Source organism: Mastacembelus armatus, chromosome 13 (assembly GCF_900324485.2).
Source record: "Mastacembelus armatus chromosome 13, fMasArm1.2, whole genome shotgun sequence".
NCBI lineage: Eukaryota > Metazoa > Chordata > Actinopteri > Synbranchiformes > Mastacembelidae > Mastacembelus > Mastacembelus armatus.
The window spans coordinates 1,854,677-1,878,472 of record NC_046645.1 but is presented as its reverse complement, the minus strand read 5'-3'; the positions used below and the strand labels follow the sequence as shown (position 1 = coordinate 1,878,472).

At 40.2% G+C, this 23,796-nt stretch overlaps 1 protein-coding gene across 1 annotated transcript in view; it reads left to right on the top strand.

Annotated features, from left to right (window-relative positions):
* The first annotated feature begins 8,391 nt into the window (after positions 1–8,391).
* Positions 8,392–23,796, top strand: part of clmpb (CXADR like membrane protein b) — a 59,008-nt gene continuing 43,603 nt past the window's right edge. Inside the window, exon 1 of the mRNA XM_026299053.2 lies at positions 8,392–8,853. Coding sequence (XP_026154838.1) covers positions 8,670–8,853 — 184 coding nt within the window. The 5' untranslated portion in view covers positions 8,392–8,669. The remainder of the gene's footprint in view (positions 8,854–23,796) is intronic.

Below are 23,796 nucleotides of genomic sequence, written 5' to 3'. Positions count from 1 at the left end.
TATTTAGTCATTCAGATTTATGCATCCGCCCTAATGATCTATTCCAATCTGCTTTCTTAGATAAATATTTACACAAATGCCACTTAAGAACATGGATTTGTTAAGTCTCCCCCCCAGGGCAGTTTATTCAGTGTATATAAACTTTCACTAGTCTTTCATGATGTTTGAAATCAGAGTTGTGAAATCACTGAAATGTAAAATCGAGATCTGCTCCTACAGACGCTCATATTAAAATGCACTGTAACTCAAATTATACATGGGTAAATAAAATACAATTTAAACCTAAATTAGGTAAATAACACAGTCAGCGCTCCATTTATTTCCCATGGAGCACTGCCAGATTTTACATTAAACAAGAAATGAGACATTCACTTACCACTTTGGCTGATCCGTGGTAAAGCCAAATGTCTTATTTGGGTTTTGAAAGCTTCATTTTGAGGTTTTTAACCACAGCCCATGTTTTTGACGAGTTCTAATGTTGCAATTGCACCATGGCGTCTCTCCTGCCAATTATTTTCTCTCCTAAAAAATAAAACAAGTGTAGAAAGCCACAAAGATACACTCCCTGTCACTAAGGCAACAAGGACATGCATCAGGAACAGATAATCAATACATGACACTTTGAGAAACACCCCACTGAAAACCTAGCTTTAGAGTTTTAAATACTCAGAGCCTGTAGGCTTGAAAGGTGAAGGATTTAACTCAGCTGTTACTAACTTCAATTTAAAGCAGTAAGGATGTAAACTATGGCCAGGAACTTTTTGTCACAGCCACAAAAACTTTTCAGATCTACCTTCTCAGCATTATTTCACATAGACTGCATATTCCAAATACACAGCTGGCTAAATACAACATGCTGGCTATCGACAACATGTTACGGTTTCTACTCGTCATACATGCATCTGTTACGGACGTGTTCACGTGGTTTGTGCATTTGAATGGCACACTGTTGGCACTATGTGGTCAATACTTAGAGGTAACTGCTGGGCTCCGCAGAAGACCATGGACCTTAAAGCTGCATTTGACTGTGCTTCTTCTGTCCAGGCCTGATGGCGTCTATAGTACATGCCATTTTACCTGACTGACACATGAGGCAGACCAAACCTCCATTATCATATTCATTGACTGAGCTTCCCACCGCATATGCAGGCAAGCCTTCCCAGGAGACAAGAAGCTGACCACACCTCTTTTCTCTAGATGATGTTTGTCAAAACGACTGGGTGTGCAGGTGGAAATGTCCCATCAGGAGGTAATGACAGGAAAGAGGCAGAGAATCATTTGATTTCTTGACCTGGATAAAACCAGACTGATGCTGCTAACTGTTTTTAACAGAAAGAAGACTTTTTTTTTTTTTTTTTTTTTTTTTAGTTTGTTTTTATTTTTTCTCTAAGTGGTGATAAATGAAACCTGTACCCATCCCAAAAGGTCAGAAAAAAGATGGGGACTTGTTTTTGCAGCCAGAAAGGTGATAAATGGAAACCGTGATAACCAGAAACTTTTTATCTGGATAGTTGGCTGCTGTGTTCTTGCTAATCTGTTGTTGGAACATCCCATCCATCAGCAGAACCAGATTTGATCTGAGTTGCTAGACGATGGTAATATTTCACACTGTTTGCTGACAACATGATGGAAATGAGAACTGAAAAGAGAACTCTTCTTTACCTTATTAAACCTTATGTTTTTCATTTCCCTTCTCATTTTTTATTTTTGAGATTATATAATCCCCAGACAGTCATATTTTATGTGTGCCTGTGTGTGTTAAATCAACTGCTTGTGAGAGCTGAGGCAGTAAGTCATGTGGAATCAAACGCCACTTTGGTTATGTTATGAATGGACAGATCAGTTAATTGATTTGTGTAAATCCTGGTCACCTGCAGATGGTCCTACAGTCCTTTCAGCATGATTAGAAGCTTCCTACAGAGTCTGCTAAGTAGCACAAGCAGCACACAGAGCTCAGACAGAGAGGTTAAGTATGTGTGTATGTTGAGTTACCGGTTTAGGGTGTTGGCAACCTTTGGTGAGGAATATGGTTCTTCTTTAACCCCTGAGAGGTAAAGATAATTGTAGAACGTCACTGATGTTTTGTAGAGTAACCCAGATGATCATCTGCAGTGTGTGTGTGTGTGTGTGTGTGTGTGTGTGCGCGTGCGCACGTTGTCTACTGCTGCTCAGTAAGGGTGTCATTGCTTTGTACTTAACTTTTTGTTTCTTGTCATTCTGTCTTGGAAGGGCTTGTGAAAGAAATAATCTTGCTTCACTGGTCACTGCATCAGTCATGCCTTAGCGCATTGATGCTATGAAAAATTCTTACTCTTTCTTAAAATAGTTCCCAGCCTGTGTGTGATGACTGCAGGTTTTTTTTCTTTTAGAAATGATATTGTTTCCAATTCTGGGGTTATTCAGGCAGCCTCCTAAAGCAGGGACAACATAACCCTACATCATTCTTTATATCTAGTTACAAAAGAAACACAGTAAACATGACCTAGTTTATTTATTTGTTTATGTTTTACATGAGACATGCTTTGTCTTTATCAGAAATACATGGCCAAAAGCAAAAAAGCATGCACATGTATTGGCACACCATAATCGTTAATACAAAGTGAGGCAGTCACTCCTCACTGTCAATATGTAGCAATAATGCGACTCTAGTACAATAATTCATAAAAACTCATATCTGAATAATAAGACAAGGCATTTTACACTGAAAATAGAAATTTACATATAAACTTTAAAACCTGTTTTTATTTATTTATTTTTTCATATATAAATGCCTTTGGGTTATGTCTGATGTTAGTGACAGTTCCAGTTGGTTCTTTTCTAGATACATAATGATTTTGCAACTTATGTTGGGTGGGATGTAAAGTGACGGCTAATAAAGTCTCAAAAACCTCAGCTATATTCACCATTCATACCTGCATTTAAACCTGCATTAGCTGACGTTTGGTCACTAAAGGGCAGCTGAAAGAGGCTTTAAGTGCACTGGTTGGTAATCAGCTTCAATTGTATGTTTAATCCGGATATTAAAAGTAATTAGGAGTTATATTTGTTTCACTAAAGTCCAATATTTACTCTCCTTTTAGTTCTGTTTTGTTTTCTACCTTTTCCTAAAGGAAATTTCTAGCTGCTAAATGTTTCACTAATAGTATGTGACCAGTATGACTAGTAGTCTGATTGTCCACTTGGTGCTGGACAGGAAGTGTCAATCTGTTCGAGAATTTAAGAAAATGTTTTACCCTCAAGTTACCTAATCCACCTTACTCTAGTATAATTGAAACCCTGCTGAACAGTAATCCTAGAACAGATTGTTCTCACCTTGACTTTTTTGATAAAGTGGGAAATTTCTGTTCACATGACCTTATTTGTATCACACCATTAAAAATTATGTGACCCTCCTGCTGTTCTAAGTTGTTGTATGAAACTTTAGTAAAACTTCTATGTAACTTACTGAAGTTCGTCCTCTGAGTCTGTTTGTCTATTTGTTAAAGGAATTTACCTAACAAACTTTGGGGGCTCGTCCGGGATCCGCAATATCTCCTCCTTCTTCCAGGCTTGGACTCGATACCGTGCACGAGGGAGTCTGGGACTCCTGATCTAAAGACCTCTGCATCGTTCTCTTAAGGGAATGGTTTGGGTGAGTTGAGAGGCCAGGAAATGCTGCTGGAGGAGAGAGGAGTGACGCGATCGAATTTTGAAAAGGGAGACCAGTAGAATTTACCCAACACAATCATAGTGCAAGTCAATCAACACAATAAAGTTGTGTGGCAGAAAAGCAAAACAGCGAGTAAAAATATGCTATTTCAAAGTTTCATAAACCTGAGAGTCAGTGATACAAGTGACTCTTTTCCCATTCAAGTGCCATGTGAACGATGTTATATAAATACATAAGGAGCATAAGTGTTTATCAAGGCTTTACTTATCAGATCACCTTACATCTGTAAACTGAAATAAAGTGGCCTTCACTAAGCGAAGAATCTTTTTGTACAACTAATTCTTTCAAATGGGCAATTACAGATTTGACCTTGCAGGCTCTTCTGGCTTACAGAGGCACCATAAGGTCACAAGTGGAACAGGTTTGTCTAAAAGCCACTTGACATCACACACAGCTAACTCTCTAATGACCAGCATGGAGACCAGGACTTAAAGGAGAGGGCAGTAGTAGTAAAACTTGTGAATAGAATTGGACTGTTCGCTACAAGCTTTTTATCCTATGTCAATAAGCCTGAAAGCAGCAGAGCAATGAATGAAAGTGAAGGCATTCGATTTATATTCAAATCTGAGGATACCCGGTGCATTTGTTTGGTTCAGTACGGTTTCCTAACAAATCTTCTGCTAATGAGCATAAAAAATGTTTTCTAATTTTCCATTAGTCAGTTAACTGTGGTTGGAGTGTGTCAGTCATGCTGCTGCTGTAGTTTCCCATTCTTATGAGCTTATCTGAAGAATATGCCCTTTGAATGGTGAGGGAACAAGAAAACAGACGATGTGGTTTGAGGGCGGGACAAAGTGAGAGACAAAAGATTTCATTAGTGTCCTGGTTGTATTTTTGTTATAGATTATGGCAAAAGTGTACAAATTAGTTTGTTTTACAGAAATTAGGCCTGTCTGTCTTGGACCAGCTTTAAAAATTATCCAGCTTTATTTCATCTGTAAATGTGACTGATTTTGATAGTTCGTTAAATTGAAGATAATTATGTAGAGAAGACAGAATTTCATCTTACATATGACACCTAGATGATGGTAGTATAGTGTTTGTTTATAGCAATGTAGTAAAAAGAAATACTGCATGTCTAAGTCTCCTCTAATTATTACTTTGGTTTACTCTTTTTGAGTCATTTCTATAGACAGGCAGTATAGAGAGTTTTATGTGGAAAATGATGTCGACGGTCATAAAACCAAATGCACCGTGCTATGTGGTGGAAGTCATATCAAAATTTGACTGGTCTGTTTATCCTGGGGCAGAGCAGGCTGCATGATTACCTTCCCCAAAGTCAGGATCATGAGTTAGAATAAATAACCTTCAGTCTTATTTCACTCTTGTTCAAATGACACTATTATGTGTGTTCGCTTTGTTTAGCCATTTACTCTTGCTTTGGGTGATGGATTCATTTGTTCAGTCATTCATTCATCATTCAGGCCCCCCATTTGGCTAATTCAGTTATGAATTTAGAACACACTAATAGATGTGAAATTAAACCACATATGCTGTTGGGTTCCTAGATGTAATTGTATAATCTGTCTGACCTTTTATTAAGGCATTAGATGAGATGGGATAAACTTTATTAATCCCTGAAGGGAAATTCAGACTTGACAGCAAATTCTTGAACTTTATCTTTCTGTGCCTCATGTTCCTTGAGAAGAGCGCATAAATAAATTGAGAATGAATATCTGTTTTTGAAACCATTGAGCTTTTCAGTCCAAGGTATAACTAATGTGATAATCGCAATCAAAGTTTTAGATTTTTATTTATATCTAAATGTCCCATGATCAGGGACTGTTATATTTACAATGGTTTTATATGGTTGTTGATCTGAGAACTTTTTATTCTGTCCACAAATTGTATGTAAAAGTCCTATGACATAGAAAAAGGAAACGCAACATGTACATCAATTCTTTTTATTCATGTTGGGGTCCCGCCACCACATGGCAGTGCTGTTTAATACATTTCTGACTGGCTGTCAGGATCTGCTCTATGTTCAAAAGGAGACAAAAGTAATGAACAGTGAACTGGAGTATATTTATTTTGTTGGCATAAGAGGAAGTTGACAGTTTCAATGTCCCCGAGGTGGGGTTGCATGGTACAGTAGGGAAAGAGCATTACTGGCCATAAACAAACATCAGATTTTTATCAATAAGCCGAGGGGCCAATGTCGCCTTCAGATACTCGCCATAAATCTCAAAGGGCCGCCCTTTCCCTCATTAAATTATAAAGGATATGTGAGCCGTGAAGCACAAACAGTGAAGCATCACACTGGTTTCTAAAAATAGAGAGAGCGAAACATTTTTTCCCCCCTCCACATCCATATTGTTACTCAAGAATCCTTTTAACTATCCACTTCTCTCATTCCCTGAGGTCAGAAGAGATAGGTGGCCAAGCCTGGCAACCCAGCGTGCTGGTGTGTTTGCAGGGTGTCATCCATGCGTCAACAAAACACTAACACGTCTCTGTGATGTCATGATGAGGGAGATACAGCTGTTCCGGCGGACGGGAACACTCTTGCTGAATCTCTCCGTCTCTGCCAGAAGGTCCAAGGTGCTTCTTGTTGCTCAATTTAAATTGCAAATCCACTTAAAGTACATAAGTCAGAAGTGCTCCCAGCTAAAATGCAAGCCGTGTTGGGCCTGGAAGATTTTTAAAAAAATCATGGACCTTGCACTTAGGAGGATTATATTTTCATGTGCTAAGAAAAAAGAAGAGTGAGAGTCCCAACACATCATCATCATCATCATCATCGCCGCAAAACTGAGCAGTCCACAAGGCAAATGATATTTATTCTAAATCAATATCATGTATTTCTCGTCTTATAACGCACCAGTCATGTTTTCAGTGCAGTGAGAAATGAGTGCGTGGTGATTGCTGTGGCTTTGGTGATGTGAAACTAATGCACACGAGTGACTTTTCAAGGCCCCATGGTATAAATATCAACCATCTGTGAGGCCATCTGCATTGGGGTGCTATATCATGCACCAAGGCCAAGCCACCAAACGCAGACAGGTTGCCTCCCATGGCACTATCTACACTGCATGTGTGACACAGAACCTATCACAGAATCATTACTGTCTACAGTGGATCTGCTGTCATATTGAATGCTTTGTGGCCGTTCGTTTATATAAGTGAGGTCACCTTTTAAAGGAGCAACCATGATGGCCTCAGTGCTGCATAAAACACTGTGCAGCTACAGACTCTGCCCTGTCTCCACAACTCATGTTTCTGGAGAAAAAGGCCTGTTCATTCATGGAGACAATCGATTCAATATATGATACATTACATCAGGTGTGTGCTTTTTAATCAAGTATTTTTTTTTATTTTTTTATTAGATTACAGTAGGACTGTTGTGATTGCAGGGGCAAACATGTCTGTAACAAGCAGCCATCCATCATAGTTTGACAGTTTAAAGTAGTTTTTGCTTTTTGTACTTTACTACACTGTGGTCTGGCTCACTTCTTTGAATACCATCTTCTGCAGAGATGAGCTGCAATGAGCTCGTGACCTTTAATAATCAGCTGGAAATGCAAAGGAAAACAGAGCAAAGCAAGCAAAAGAAAAATATGCCAAGTGTTATTATGAACAAAATACCTGACCACACAAGACTGAAGACATCCTCCCACTGTGTCTCATTTGCCTTGTGTAACCTTTTGAATTAGGTTTTGTATCTGTTGCACCCTCATCAACTGTTTCTTGGTGCATGTGCACGTGTGTCACATTGTAAAAGAGAGAAAAAGGAGATGTGTGTGTGTGTGTGTGTGTGTGTGTGTGTGTGTACTTGTGCATGTTTCGAGCTATCTGGTCACTGGAACGGAAAGGAAAGGAGGAAAGCTGGTGCTGAAGAGCAAGCTACTTGAGGGTGAAAGGACAAATGAGAGCGGAGGGGCCACTGGCAAGTGAAAATCCTTTTGTTATTTTTGTAGATTGTTGAGACACAAAAGGGAGAGGGCAGGGGCGGATTAATTTGTCTAAAGGTCTGAGCGACTTCAGCCATCAGTTGCCTTTTGCCACTTGTTTACCTCACTTACACGATGCTGCTGTAGTAAAATATCTTACCCAAAGCTGATGAAGGAATAAATCTGGCATGGTGATTTTGAAAAGCTACTGGACAAATAAAAGATGGTATGCAAAAAAAAAAAAAAAAAAAAGCCTTCTGGTTTAAAGCTGATGTTTGAACTGCCTTTGATCACAAGTGTGTGTCATCATAGCCTGCAAAACATAAATAACCCAGAAAATGTGTCATGCTTTTGAATTTCAAACATGCAACTTTGCCTTTATCTTCTTGGAAAATCACTGATTGACAATCAAAATCCTTATAAATAATAAGACAAACAGTAATCATCGTAGCTTTAGATCATAATAAGGCTACAAATAACGATTATATTCCTTAATGATAGATCTGCCAATAATCAGTTATGATGATTCTAATGATATTAGATTGTAAAGTAGCACTTTCTTTATACTAACAGTGTAATTAAGTGTCAACTCTCACTCAGTGCCATATAAACCCTCCTATGCAGTGCTATATTACTGAACTATTAAAGGTAGCTTCAGTTCCATTCATATAAAAGAAATCAGCTCATTCACTCGGCACCTCGGACCCACAAGCTGCTGGTGTTTGTGGCAAAAATGCTCGAGCTGTGTAAGAGAACTTCAGACTCTAGAGGTCTCCATCCTTCAGCATCCCCTACCATCCACCTATTCGCCCTCCTTCTCCTCCTCCTCCTCCTCCTCCTCTCTGGCATTTTGTGCAGCGGAGGAAGGCAGGAGGAGACACTGCTGAGGAGGAGACAGAGAGGACCCGGAGACAACACGTCCCACGCCAGAACCAGACAGCCAGGGAACTTTGATTTGACGCCAAGTAGCCTGCGATGAAAATGACGATGAAGAGAAAGAGCCACGTTTCTTCTTCTTGGGAGGCTTAGATATGTCGGGCGTGTGCAACATATGATGTCCTTCGACTCATATGCTCAATGAAGATTTATTTCTCTCTGATTTCGCTCCTCAATTTGCTGATGGTGCCGCTTCGTTGTGCCTGCACTTAGGTCAGCCGAATGAATCCGAAGGCAGTCTGAGCGCATTGTTTCCAGCTCCGTTGCATATGGGATTTCCAGCCGTGATGTCTGCAATATTTCGCTCTTTGTTTCTGGGTAAGTCACTTCCCATTCCTTCAAAAGACAATTCATTCACCGTGTTCGGCTCTTCATTGTCATTGACGACGTGGACGTTGATGTCCTTTGTTATTCTATTTACCTGCGATTGTTTTTTTTTGTTTTTTTTACATGTAGAATTTTATTGTTTAACTCGCTCTCAACAAAACATCTGACAAATGTTTTCAGCCTCGATTTAAAATGATGTCAGAATATTTTTATTATTTGTTTCTCTCTGTTGTTTTTCTCACCTTTGTATGTCATGTCATATGTTGAGGAATTCATATTTGGGTTTAGGCATATATGAAAAACAAAAGCACAACTTCGATTTCCCAACCATAGGACGCTCAACTTGAGGGACCTCACAAACAGGGGGAATATTAAAGGGGACAAAAGTTCTCCTGACCTTCTCTTTACATTTGCTATCCAGATATAATGACTATATAGTACATGCCTTCAAATGGGTTTTATGCACCTACTGACACTTGCTTGACAGGCCTTCTGCAGAAGAACAAAATGCTTTTTGCCACAATTTGCCTTTTAGTTTTTAGTGGAACATGAAAAGGTAAATTGAAAATCTTTGTATTTCTCATCATAAATCAAAGATGTCCCTCTCTCCTTCAGAGGAATGAAATCTTCCTTTGCACTATGTCTTACTGCTATTGATACTAACACTGCCCTTATTACCAGTGCTACTAATGCTGCATTTACTATTATTACAGTAATGCACTGAGAGCCTGGAGGAGCTTCCAGGTATGTTTGTTTTTTAAAAAAAATTCCACTGTGACTCCACTGACTGGAAGTTACTGTGAGACAGTGTTTAGAAATGACTTCCAGTAAGAGGTTTCACACTCCTCACTGCTGCCGCCTCACCTGCAGTGAAACAGGAGGGGGGGGGGGGGGGGGGGGATACACAAATTCCCTTATTCGGGTGTAACTGGGGGTAAAACAGAAAAGGGAATTTACAGCCTGAAGTGTCTCTGAGGTTTGGAAAGTTTGGAAATGGCCATATGAGGACTAATGTACCTCAGCCAGGAGGGCTTGTTTGTCCTGGTTTGTGTCCAGAGAGTCATGATGTAGGCTACTTGTTGTTCATGGTGTTGCAGTCTAATTAGAAATCAAAAGACTTTATTTAACATTTGGGTTTTTCATTCCAATAGTTTAGACTGATGTGAGTGATTAGTTGTACATTGTGTGGCTTGTTAATGCCTAAAATGTTCGTTACCTTGCCATTGTTCATTTATTTACATATTCCTGTGACCTCTCAGGACTATATCATACCCTCTAACTCAGTGCTTTCTTGAAATCCTTTAGTAATATAGAGAATGGAAAAACTGACATATTTTGTGGACCTGCTCCAGTGGTGTAGCGGTGGATCCACAATGTGTGCTTAGTGGTGACGGTCACTGATCCTTGGTTTAGCTAAAGCAGCTGACTCGGCAGTGGACTCTGCATATCAACACATTTCTGTTTGGGTCATCAGCTTCGTAGTGTTAGATAATTGTAATTAAAGCTTAACATGCTTATTACCTAAATACCAGTGTCTTACTGATGACGATGACAATGACGATGGGGATGATGATGATGATGAAAACAAATCAACTTCTTAGCTGGCAGAATTGAGCCAGGATGAAAACACTACATATAAAATGACGGAACAGCATTTTATTCCCTAATAAAAATAATAATGGTACATTTTTCTTAAAATAGCTTGTGCCAAGAATATTAAATTACGTGTTGCCATGGTGAGGCATTTTCTCCTTCCTCTATCACATCACAGGATATGATTTTATAAAACAATTCATGCAGCTGAAAAATTATATGAATAGGCTGAATGTTCCATATTTTTGCAAGCTGGGTAATGTATTTTTTAGCAAGAACAAAATATCTACCAGTCAGCTACAAGCAGATGTATGTATGGATATAGGCTAGGCTGCTTTGCTACCCCAGACAGAAGGACATTTTCTAAAAGTTATAGCTTGTATTAATTCAAGATCAACACATGGACCGTGCAAAGAGAGGAAGTGGCTGTTTTATTACAAAAAAAATCAATAGTCATTAATAGGGACTCATTTCCTTTTTATTTGGCTTCGGCCTTGCAAGTCCTGAGACATCCTTAATTTAATATTTGCTGGAGATGTAATATCCACTGTTCACATTACAGATAAGTAGCGCAATTAATTGCCGCAGAGACTTCTGTAACTCCCTTTGGTACTCTGTCGGTACGAAGTAAGAAAGGGAACAAGGTCAAATAAAGTAACTGTGTAATAGTGTGGTACAGTGGTAGATTCCTCCAGGTAAAGACTGGTGATGGATTGCCTATCTGCTTTTGTGCCAAGATTAAATGATTCTGAATGAAGGATTTTTAAAATGACTGTCCAAGAAGTAATAACATAGTGTTAGTCACTTGACAGAAATGTAATTGAAAAGAATGAGCAGCTTTTTCATGAGATCCCAACTCCTGCACCCTTATTTAGTGGTGTTCATTTTTAGCATCAAGCCGAAGACGCAGCGTGTATACAGTAGAGTCACACATTAGTGTGTATCCACTGGTGCTCACGTGTCTACGTGGACGTATATACTGTAGATGTATAACAGTGAGAAGACAGCAGAGCCTACGCATGTATGCTTGTGTTTGATGTAGATAAAGAGAGCAGTGGCTCCAAACAGAAATTCTGTCCCCATTCTATATTTAGCATGTCTGCCGGGGTAGGCAGAGGATCTCTGAAATGTGAAGATGACAGGAGCCTCCTGAGCCAGAGGTTATGAAGTGACATCTTGATGTGTTTGCGCCTGAATCACACTCCCACACACACCCAGCCTCAGACTTCTGACATTCCAACAAACTCGCAGATATTTTGATGTTTGACGTCTAGTTACCATACATTAAGGTTTCGTTTTGATCTCCTTTTGGCTCACATTACTGTATTCTTCAGCGTTATCCCCTATACTCTCAGCTTTGAAAATGTCTGTGTTTTCGAGTGCATGCAATGAATTTGGCAGCTTTGCTTTGTGGCATCACAACATGTGGGATATTTAAAGCATTTGTCAGTTACGTGGAGAGAGTCAGTGTGTGTTGAAGTTAACCTTCGTTTCACTTTGTGAAGAAATAAATCTTTAAGCAACTTCCAATCTCACTTCAACTGGCAAGTAGCATATATTTCCACAGAATCTATTTGATAAATGTGATGTGCATGTACCAAAGCATCACAGTACCTGTATGTTCTCATTAATCAATATATTGCATTCAAGATGTAGAATACACAGTAGGCTACAGTATATAGGTGCAGCCAGTGAGGGGAAAAATAGCAATAGCTAGCTGTGCATTGCTTCAGGCAGTTAAATGACTTCCTTTTCACAGACAATGTCAGCTATTTGACATGCAGAATAAAGTGTAAACAGATTTCCATCAAGAGAGGATTGTATTACTGAAAAACAGAAGTAGCAACTCTGAATGGCTCAGCAAGGGCAGAGCACTCTGGAATACAAAACCTTTGCCAAGAATGACTGTATAGGCCTGCAGACGAGTACAGAGGTCCAGCCGTCCTGAAAACAATTGACCCATATCATTAACAAACACTGATTTGCCTTCCAAGCACTTTCCCCCTGATGTGTATGGCCTTTGAATGACAGCATGCTTCCCTGAATAACAAGCCATCCTCCTTTTGCACCTGAGGCATTCTTCATGTTTCATTGATTGTCGTGCTTTTAGTCAGAAGGTCTTTCTATTCTGTCACAGCAAGCTGGATGCCATGATTTGAATCAAAGTGTTTGGAGGTGAGAGTGTAGCTGCTTTTATTTCCACTAGTGGGGTGGAGGTAGTCTTTTAATTTATCTGTTGTTTCTAATGCTTCTTCATCTTTCTCGTCTGCCTCTTTCTTTCTGCCACACCCATAACTTCCAGACTATCTGAGAATTATTCTGTATGAGCTTTTTGTCACTCGTATCTTGTAAAACACGAGGCACATGCCTAGACAGAGCAGGGTTTGTGTAGTGTTTCTGACCTATAAACCCTCCCCCTTTTCATCCTTCACTGCGAAAATTACTGCCAGATTATTTTGGAACGTATGAACAGGAACTGCCTATTTCACTTTACTTCTAATCTTTGACAGATGTTCTGGAGAGGCTCACATTCACATCGACTGGAGCCACATGCACACTCTACACATGACATGACTCCACACCGCACGACTATGCTGTACTGCTGTAGAGCACGCAAACAATTATAGACAGTCGTTTAAACCAACATGTAACAGCTTGAATCTTTAGTTTTTTGCAACAACCAAGACACTTTTATTTGTTGGAAAAGTTTTCCTGATATTTTGTGAATTACATTTCCGTGCTTAAAGAATTAGTAGATTTTTGGATTACTCAGTTGGTATAAAATGAATCATGTAGGTCATTTATCATACAGCAACTCTGTCTCTAAGAGATCTCTAGATAATTAGTAACGTAAACAATAGCTTTTAGAAACAGAAAAAATACTCGTCTCTGGTTCTCTGGCCTGTTCCTCAGTGGGGTAAATCCCTGAACTAAGACCCTAGAACTGTTTGGTCCGAAAGCACCAACCAACTCAGGTGCAAAATGGCTTCACCCAGCTGCAGTTAAGTTGTTCTTGTAAAATAAGGAACTGACTCTTTAAAATGAGAAATGACTCAGACTCAAACACTTGAGTTCAGTGAAGTTCAGTTTCACTTTTTCATATTTTATCTTCATTTATAACTCAACTTAGGTTCAAGTTTACATTTTCAAAGCAGCAGAAGAGCTCTTTTAAGTTGAACTAGTTGAAATGATTCATAGTGTAATAATATCAAGTGAAGAAGCACCTCAACGCGTTGGTGCCGGTGGCCCTGGAACTCCATAATTTGGAGGAGGAAGACCACACACAGGTTTGCTCTTCTTCTTTAGTCAAACACAATAATGTTGAATTAAAGCCCAGAGTTCCAGCTGACAGGACCAAAGAGGAGTATAAAGTATAAATACCTCTTCATTCACTTCATGTTGTGATAATATGCTCAATTTGTAAGTCCAAAATGTTTCTGGTTTGAAAAGCATTAGATCCAGATTACCACCCCACTTATGGCAATTAGCTTTTTTAATGCCTGGAAAATATAACTTGTATTTAGTCCATGAAAACAATCCAAGAAGGCTGTGATTGATTTCAGTCCATGTGCTGTGTAGAAACTAGATATTAACTAGACACTGAGACAGGTGTCTTCAAAACTAAATAGGTAGCTTTATAGCACTTTTGTTAGTTGTGGCATTGTCATCTCTCCAGCCATGACCATAGGGAGGATTTCCGCCTTATTCGGAGTATGGAATCATCATGAAAGCCAATGGAGCAAGTACAATTACATCTTTCTATTTCCTTAGAAAACATGAAGTGATTTGCTGTTTGTGAGCATAAACATCTTAATCAAGGCCTATGATTATTTTTTTATGCAAGCGGTGAGGAGATCAAAGAGTGAACAGTGGTGAGATAAATGCTGATGCTGTCAGTGAGGTGGAGCATGGAATTGTCTCTCATTGATTCATCCCACTGAAGGTCTGTCCTGATATTTACCTATTTACCTAACTGGCATTGCTGGAAATAGGATTCAATCTATCACTAAACGGGAGCTCTTTGGCTGTAGGTGCGAAGGTGAATAAAATTCATACATCTTAGGAAAATACCATTTAAAATGATTAGTTCATCTGGAGTATGGGTTGAGATGGTATCATCTCAGAGCTTCCAGCCCTGCTCTGTTGCTTTCAAATGCTCTCTGCCTTATTGAAAACTGGCAAGGCAAATAAAGCTGGCATGCTTGTCTTCTCTAAGCAGAACATGCTTTTGATCTATGTTCTCCGTCTCTGAAACCAGGTACATCTCTGTTTTCTGTGCAGCTGTGCGATCCACCTGTACAGGAAAGTAAACAGCTCAAAATGTAAAAGCAGCTTAGCATAGCGCTTACATCACTGACACAAAGGAAGAAAGAGCAGCGGTGACATTTGTTGCGTTGGAGTAGAGGTCAAGCTGTGTGTCTCTTCTGAGATTTTGCCTATTAACATATACCAAGGTGGAACAAGCCTGTTCTTGCTGATTGCACGTCAAGTCAAGAGGATATGACATCATTCTTCTTCCTTTTTTTTTTTGCTTGGCTGACACGTTCAGGAAACCAGTAAACTGTCTCCCGATAACGGATCATTTCTTACCAGTCACTTAGCACTTTAATCGGTCATGGGGAGCACCTGTCAGACCCCAACCTGTATGGTACCTCATCTCACACTGTGTGCATTGATTATCATGTCCAAATATCAATTTGAGCATTCAAACAGCAAGAGAATAGAGCTCACAGCACAAAACCTCGGGAGTCCTTCCCATAAATCTTACAACAAAGGATTGTTTGTGCAGAGAGAGAGAATTCTGAAATATACATTTATTTTATTTGTTCCAATCTGATGTGAGTGCACAAAATATTGACTTTACTTTCACTCAACATGGCATTCAGCTGTAATTCAATTCCCAGAATTGATTGCAGATAAATAAAAGGAACTTGCACTGCACCAAACAATGGCAACCTATGCAAGTTTTTTTTTTTGTTTTTTTTTTTTCACTCTGTCCCTCCAATTCCAATTAGGAACTGACTGAATGAACAGGAGGAAATGTTCCACGTCGCTCTATTTAGACGCCTGCTGCTCCTTTCAGATTGAAGCAGTCTATTAGGCCGGCAAGCAGGACACTCCATTAGGTGTTTTGAACCCGCATGCTCCATTGTCTCACTCCATTTCCTCTTTTGCTTGCCGGTCTTCCCTAAAGCATTAGAGTCTTTAATCAGTAGAGGCCCTTCTGCCCTTCAGACACTTGTCTTCAGCCATGTTGGTCATCAAAAAACAGCCTGGAAAGACCTAAAAGATGGATGTTGTTTGGAAGGTAGAGAATTCCGTGGTCATTGATTAAAGTTGTGGAAGATAAAGTGGTTACTGACACAAGACCTGAACACCATCTGGAGAATCCCCTCCACTCTTATGTTAGCTGAAGTCGGGGCTCAATCAATTTAGATCTACACTGAGTATGAGAAGGAAAAGGATGTTATTGGAGTTGGAGACTCAAAAAGTCAATCCTGCAGTAACTGAGCTTAATCTGTATATTGACTGTAAAAAAAGAAAAAAAAAAAAAAAAAATAGAAATGACCTTTAAAGCTCTACGAGATATGCAGTTGTGCTGATTAATTCTTTACAGGGGTGAGATCCTGGGTCACCAGAACCTTACCTTGTGTAATTGCCATTCAATAAGGACTGTAAATGTAAAATCTTAGCTTGAGTCTTGGGTTGCAGTGCTGTTGTCTTGCAGTGGATGTTATGTGATGGATGGTTTAATTATCCTACCACAATGCCAGCCTTTTAGTCTTTCATAGCACCATGAAAACATTGAATATCACTGATCAATTGTTGGGTAGTCCACTAATTAAGGATGTAATGTCACAGGCTGTACTACAGCACTCCTTTCAGTATTTCATATTAAAGAGCCCTTTATCAGTGTTGAGAAGTTTGATTGCACAAGAGATAAAGTTGCTTTCTCAGGTGCTTAGACTATGAACAGAGTACAGCATGTATTGCCAGTGGAGAAAAAGCTTTTTTCCCCTTTGGTCCTCCCAGTTTTTTTCCCCTTTCCCAGTAAAGTGGCTCAGAACAGATGGCACCACCACCTTTGTTTTTTCCGACTCGTTAGACGTGACTTGTTGATGAAATGGAGCCTCTATGCAATGCTGCCCATGCAGATGTGTAACTATATTTTTAAATGTAGGCCCTGTTGTAAAATGGCCTATAGAAATGGTAGTATAATCTATAACCTACAGTACCCAGAGGGAGGATATCACATTTTTACCTTACAAGGTTCTACTGTATATAGTGTTTTTTTTTTCTTTCCATATTAGGACTCAGTTTCTCCATGATCAGGAAAACAGTACAACAGTACCATTACCTAGACATAAGTGACCATGGAGTGTTTGTTGCTGCCAGACAAACACTGATACACAAGATGGTCTCTGCAGCTGCCGGCTAGTGGTGCTCATGCGGTTGTGTAAACGCACTACAGTAATGGAGTGTACCTCAGAGACTAGCAAATTGATGCCAGGAACTTTGCAATCATAACTTGCAGCTAATTCAGTAAAGATATCAGCATGTTTCCTTCATGTGTTTTTGCAATCCTCTCCATTTCTGTGTGGTGCATGCTTCTGTAGCCTGACCCATTGTGCAGTTTGTCAGACCCAACTTATAGAGCTTCTCTTCCATAGACAGGCAGGGCCTTAGGGCTGCATTCAAGATGCCTGTCATGGTTTGGCATTGTTGTGCAAGCTGTCACATTTGAAATGGTCTTATTGTGGCTGCTGGATGAAGATGGCGGTGCTCTCCACTGTGTGAACGGTGCTTTAGTCTGTGACAACTGGGCCGTACTCTGAGTTTGATGTCTCTCTTAGACTTATTAAACATGAGGCTTTTTTGGACCTCACTTTTTTTTTCTTAGCAGTAGACATAATTTTTATTTTGTGTGTCTTTCTTCAAGAGGGAAATCAAGAGTGTTAGCATTTGGCTTGATTTACTGTCAGGGTTCCAAAGACACTGTGGAGGAGGAAATAGCAGAGTTTGCAAATTCAGGCTCTTAAAATAATTAAAGTTGGCATGATGACGCTGCTTTCTAGATGAGTGCAGGCTGAAAAAAAGACAGCTTTGAGAGTTACCACACAGCAACAGCAAGCTGCGTTGTGCTCTGACATTTGCAATAATGCACATTCGAATATTCAAGTGTGCAGATAAGATGGGATCAACTTTCACTGCTGAGTGAAATGAAGCTTTGGGCCACTGATCCATCATAAAAGAAAACAAACATTTTTCCATCTAGGAGAGGGGCATGTTGTTTACTCTATTAACCTTTCCTCCCTGTTGCACTCTTGACATTGAACAATGTGGAAGAGGCCGATCTTTACTGGCCCTTTTGCTAATGAGGCAATTAAGTCTATCCTGCCTTGGTTGAGCAAGGGGCCAAGAGAGCAAGGCAAGTCATCTGCTGTCTCAGCAAACACCAAGCGTCTTAGCTGTGCTGCAGCCAGTAAACATAACAAGTCCTGCTTTATTGTAGCAGTTGCCCAGTCGTTGTGGTTCTCCCCTCGTCAGTGCCACAGATCAGAAGCGGCATCAGGCCATTTTTATCCATGTGCACTGAGAATGAGAGAAAAGCACTGAAATGATATTTGTGCTCTACTTTTGTGCAATTATGAAGTCATGGTGGGCGGCATAACATAGTGTAACATAGCCACAGCTATTTTCATATTATTTCACACTAACACAATAAGACACAGAGCATTGTTTAGGGAACTGAAAATTAAAGTGCATTTCAGAATAATGATAATAATGACGCTTAAAAATACGAATACAGTTCACCTTTGAAATATTACTTATGGAAAGCAATAAACATAATGCATTTCTAATCATATTTCAGCAGGGAATGTGTGTCTGTGCTGCCTACATTTTCATTACAGCTTGATGCCTGTGTTATTTCTTATATATCTGTATGTCCCTTTGAGTGTTTGCTACATTTCTTTTGTGTTATTCATGCAGCCAGAAGAGCCGTTGCTGTATGAAGCCAGAACAATGACTTTAAACTTTAGTCCTGAATAGTAAGACTTGGCACTGAAAACAAAACCAGAACTGAAAAAGCACTGGCATTGGGAGAAGTATGAAGTAGGGTATATCACGAGAACATAAGAATTGAACGTAGGAAGCATATTACATTATACAACTGAATTTCAAATAATTAAAATAGTGAAATATGAATTAAATAACTCTATTCTGAAGTCTTAAGTGTTACAGGACACTAAGACACTAAATTTGGTCAACTCCAAATAAATAAAACAAAATCTTAATTCAATCTTGAATCTACAACTAAAATATTAAAGCTTTCACATTTTACAGGAGAACAGAAAATAAATTCTTTGCTCACTAAATAAATTAGGTGTGTTGTAGTCATACACGGGTTAGGGCGACCACCAACATTTGCTTGGTCTTTATGTGCTCTAAAAGATGGCAGTGCTTTAGGTGGTAAAAATCGTAGTGGTATTAGCTGTTTTTTTGTGAACATTTGTATATTCTTGTCAAATTTGCAATGCATGCTACGCTGCTTCTTATCAAACTTTAAACATCTGAACTATTTCCACACTGCTAAGGTCCTCTAGACATCTTTTGAGTCCTGGACTGAGTTTGTTTAGGTGTTTTTATGGTTAACGCTGACATTGTTGTCATCAACATTTTCATCTTCTATTGCGTCAGGACCCCACTCCTGACGAACTGGCCATCACAGTGATGGTAGCCCAAACCTTAGCAACAAAATCTGAGATTGTAATTTTGAGATATTTTTCCAGTAATAATACTTTTTGTTTGTGTTTTTATTTTCAGTACCAATGCTACAGTGTCAATGACTAAGTTCTGGTCTTGTTTTCAGTGCCAAGTGTTTTTTTTTTTTTTAGCACCAAAGTTTAAAGTCCTAATTCTGGCCTTGTGTTGCTGGTTGACTGAGATGATGTTGCACTACAGAAGGCCAGTGCCAAGAGTAGTGTGCACTGTGGCTGGAGATTTAATGTAGATAAATGGAGTGACAATGTAGTACTGATCCTGGTCCCACAAGACCCGTGGAAAAAGTGCATTTCCATTCAAGTTGCCTCTGTCTTTCACCCTTGTACTGATAACTGGAAGACAAATTTTGTACTCTATTTGTGTATGGTAGAAACAAGGAGAAAGACATGAATGTACAATCATGCACATGTATGCATGATTGTAGTGGCTGTCAATGTGTGTATGCATTGGTGGTTTTATCATCAGATTCCCTCTCTGACAAGTTGGAGGGATATCCAAGTGCTATCCAGGATAATGTTGATTGTTGCAAAATACTCTGCATACATTAAAAAAACACCTTTGTTACCCAGTGAAATGAGTCTGACAGCAATTAGCATGTTTCTTCCCTCTTAGTTTAGTGGCTTGCTGTTATGAGCAGCTGCTGTGTCATAGAAAAGGGGCCAGCATTAGGGCCTAAGTTAATGTGTTTAAAGGATGCGCAATTCTAACAAATGATAACGGAAGGCTTACTGCTGCTCATAAGGGATTAGGGGACATAGTTGTCTGTCTTAAAGCTCAGGCTTAACCATCATACTCTTTTCCCCTGCTGCATCTCTTCTCCCTGGTAATGAATTGACGGTGCTTCCTGACACAAGGCATAAAAAAAGAACGTCTCATTTGGCAGGGAATAGGGACGGCTGCTCATTAGCCATGGAAAGGGGAACCGAACCTGAAAGAGAAGATGTCCAGACAGATTTGCTCGAAATCAATGTCTGTCTTCTGAAGCTTCTTCTAAAGCTCATCAAACAAAATGCATAGGAGCAAAACCGTGTTTAAGCCTTTTGTACGGTATACAGAATTAAAGCAAATAGAACAAACTGAGCACTGTGTCTCATTTTACCGTCTGATTTCAGCCTGTTTGTACAGGTTCCACTGTCCACTTTAACATTATTTGCCTTTGCTACATGACCGGATCAATTCTGCCTCTGCTTGGTGTGAGATACCGATGCTTCTAAGGAGGTGGGACTGGACAATGACAGAGCTGATGGTTTTCAGTTACAGGACACTAAATATGCAGAGTCGCAAGGGCGCCGGAAAAGTGCACAGTTAGCAGTGGCCTGCACCAGCATCTGACCACGTGGGCTCACTGCTGCCTAAAGTTACTGACACTGAACACGACAGGTTACATGCCTTCACTGCAAGATATACCAAATAACACAAAAACAACCACTGTCACACACACACGCATGCAGCTTTTTCTGTTTCCAGATCAAATCTTTTTCTCCTCATACTGTATACTTATATAGAAGAAAGACCATTTTCACTAAGAAATAGCTTTTTCATTTAATATTTAGCTCACAAAGTACAGAAGCACCAGACAATAGAACACTTGCACATTCTCTTGTATTGTGCATGTGCACTGAGTTCAACTCACTGCTATAGCCAGTTGCTACAACCCCCACGCAGATGATGTAACTAACCTCCTGACATCTTCTGAAGATAGATGGACCTGAGTGCTGTCACTTACCCCTGTGCTGCCCTTGTGAGGTGTAACAGGAGACCTTTTCATTGATGTGCAGGTTAGCACCATTTTGTTACCTGGTCTACAGGGAAACCATAATGCAACAGCACCAGCAAATTTTTGCTTACTGATGAAGGTTATTGCGTTGAAGCACAACCTCTCATTGTGACCTAGTTAGAGCAGCGCCCACTCTGGCATCGCCTTTCATTTCCTTGCCTCACTTCTCTATTGCTTCCCTCCTTCTTACCTAGACCAGCTATATAATCACCTTCTGCAGCTGATGGAAGGGAGATTGGTGGTTAAGTTTAACCTGCTCTGTTGTGCAGGTAAAGATTTTTGATATACTAATACATGTTACCAGATAAATGCATTAGAAGAACAGAGATGCTGAAACATTTAACATATTTGACCTGTAGTTTTGCTCAAGGAATCTCAATTTTTCTTTATTTATTATACAGGATCTGTCACAGTGTACAGGATTTGATCAAAGCATAGAAAAATAGTTTTTTTTTTTTTTTTTTGCACTCCTCATGTTTTCTGTATCGCTATTGTTTTTGTCTACATGGTATCGGAACGCAATAGAACTATGAATGATGTTTCGCCACACTGACCAGCATGGTCATTAATCCTTATATTTAGACTGCCGCCATCCACTCCCAGCCGCGGCTTTACTATAAGTAATCATAGCTATACACCCGTGTGTATTGTGCTGCAGGAACGACACTACAAGTGCAGAAGCTTAGTCCATCAATCTAAGAGACCATTCGTTTTTATTTTTTTTTATTTTTCTTTTTGTCCAGCCCAGTGTTGGAGGATTTTACATGGTGCCCTCCCCCCATCCTGAGGGAATATGTTTATGGGCCTTTCTTTTACTGTCCCGTCTCTTCCAAAGCCCCTGTCCCTGTTTTAAGACGGGGCAACTGAGCGGGCAGAGCATGTATAACTGTCCGCCGCAGGGTCGTGATGGATGCCCACTCAGCTGTACGAGCCTTGCTCACTAGAGGCCAGCCGTATTTCTCCTTCACTCTCTGCATCTGCATGTGGACTGTCAGGGATGCAGCTTTCTGTGAGTTCAGCAGGGCCTTGAAAGAGTATTTGATTAGATGTAATGGAATTACAGTAATCTGATTCCAAACCAATGACATCTGTAATCTGTTGCAGTTACTGTAAATATGCAGTAATCAGATCAAAGATGCGTGTGATGCTTCAGACTTATTGAGTTGCTCAATGCTATAGCAGCTAAATTGTACATTTTTCATGTTTTGCGTAATTGTAGATTCAAATGCAATCTATTGAAGATTTTATAGGATGTGTGATGTGAAGGCACTATTCTACCAGCAGTACTAGCTACATTTTTTTGCACAGAATGAGAGAATGTAGTCCGTCTCATCCTCGTATCTAGTTATGAAGCTATGAATATATTGTGTATTAGCAATGGGATGACCCAAGGGCCTAATTGGAGGCTACTGCTCGGTCATAGAAGGAAAAAATACTGCAGGGTCTCTGTATGACAGCACGCTGCTGCTTTCGGGGCAGAGAAACGAGGGGAGAGAGTGAGAATCTCTCATTGATCCTGTAGCCTTAGCCTGGACTGCAGTCATAATGAATCCAGCACTGTATGCTCTATGTGTGTGTATGTATGTCTGTGTGTAAGTGACAACTCCTGTAAATCTCTTCAACTGCAGTGTTTATATGCCAGTGACTAATTATAACTCATGTGGACACAAATAAATCACTCAAAGTGCATGTGCACATGCATGTGTTTGTTTATTTCCCCAGATGGCCTTGTGTGGGCACATTTATATGTATGTTTAGTATTTGTGCAGGTGTGTGAGTGCATATGTGTATATTTCTACGTGAGCTATGCAAACATATTGCGGGGTGTGTATTGTCATACACACATGATTGTACTATGTGCACGTATCTTCCTGGCTTTTAGTGAATTTCTGTGTGTGTATGGGGGGGGGGGTTACATGTTTATGTATGTGTATTTGTGCAGACTTGTGTGTGTGTACGTGTATCTGTATACACAAACTCAGTGATGAAACAGGAGAGGCTGCTTGGCGACTCATCCATCATTTTTCCCCTGGCCTGCGGTGCCCTCAGAGGAGCGCTGTGCTGTCACAGTGACATTGGGCTCATTTTGGACGAGAAAAATGGTGCATCCTCCCCCATTGTTGCCACTGCACATTGCCTCCCCCCTCCAGCCAGCCAACCAGCTTAGACACCGCAGTAACAATCTCTCTTAACAGTCTCAGACTTGTTCTCCCACCGTCAGCTTTACATGCCATATCCTCGGGGACCGATTGCTAATCAGAGCCAGCTCACTATTGAAGAGCGTTCATTTGTCTATGGTCATTTACTGAAGCTGCTTCAGGTGGGCTGTCACTTTCTATGACCCTCCCCACCCCCACCCCTATTACCCTTCCACCCCCTACCCCCTGCTGGATAACCTTGGAAATGTTGGAGGGGGGGACACAAATGAGGGAGAGAAGGGTAGATAAGACCACTTTATGAGCGTCCAGCAGTTTCTCTGCCCTGTCCTGTTTCTCTCCCTCACTGGTAATGTACAGGGTGAGTCAGCATGAGCAACTGCAGTATAGCAGTCCAATCAATCTGTTTACGCTCGCCTCTGCAGAGACAATGCCAGCGTTGCGCCGCCAAGTCACTGCTACTGCTTCGTGACTCGATGTGGTTGTATGTGTGCGCATGTTTCCTTCAACTCTCCAAAACAGATATGACAGACCTTCCATTATGGCTGGAGACTGATATGTGTCATGGCCAAGGAAACATTCTGGATAATGAATGTCTACTTTAACAAGAGAAGAGGGAGTGAG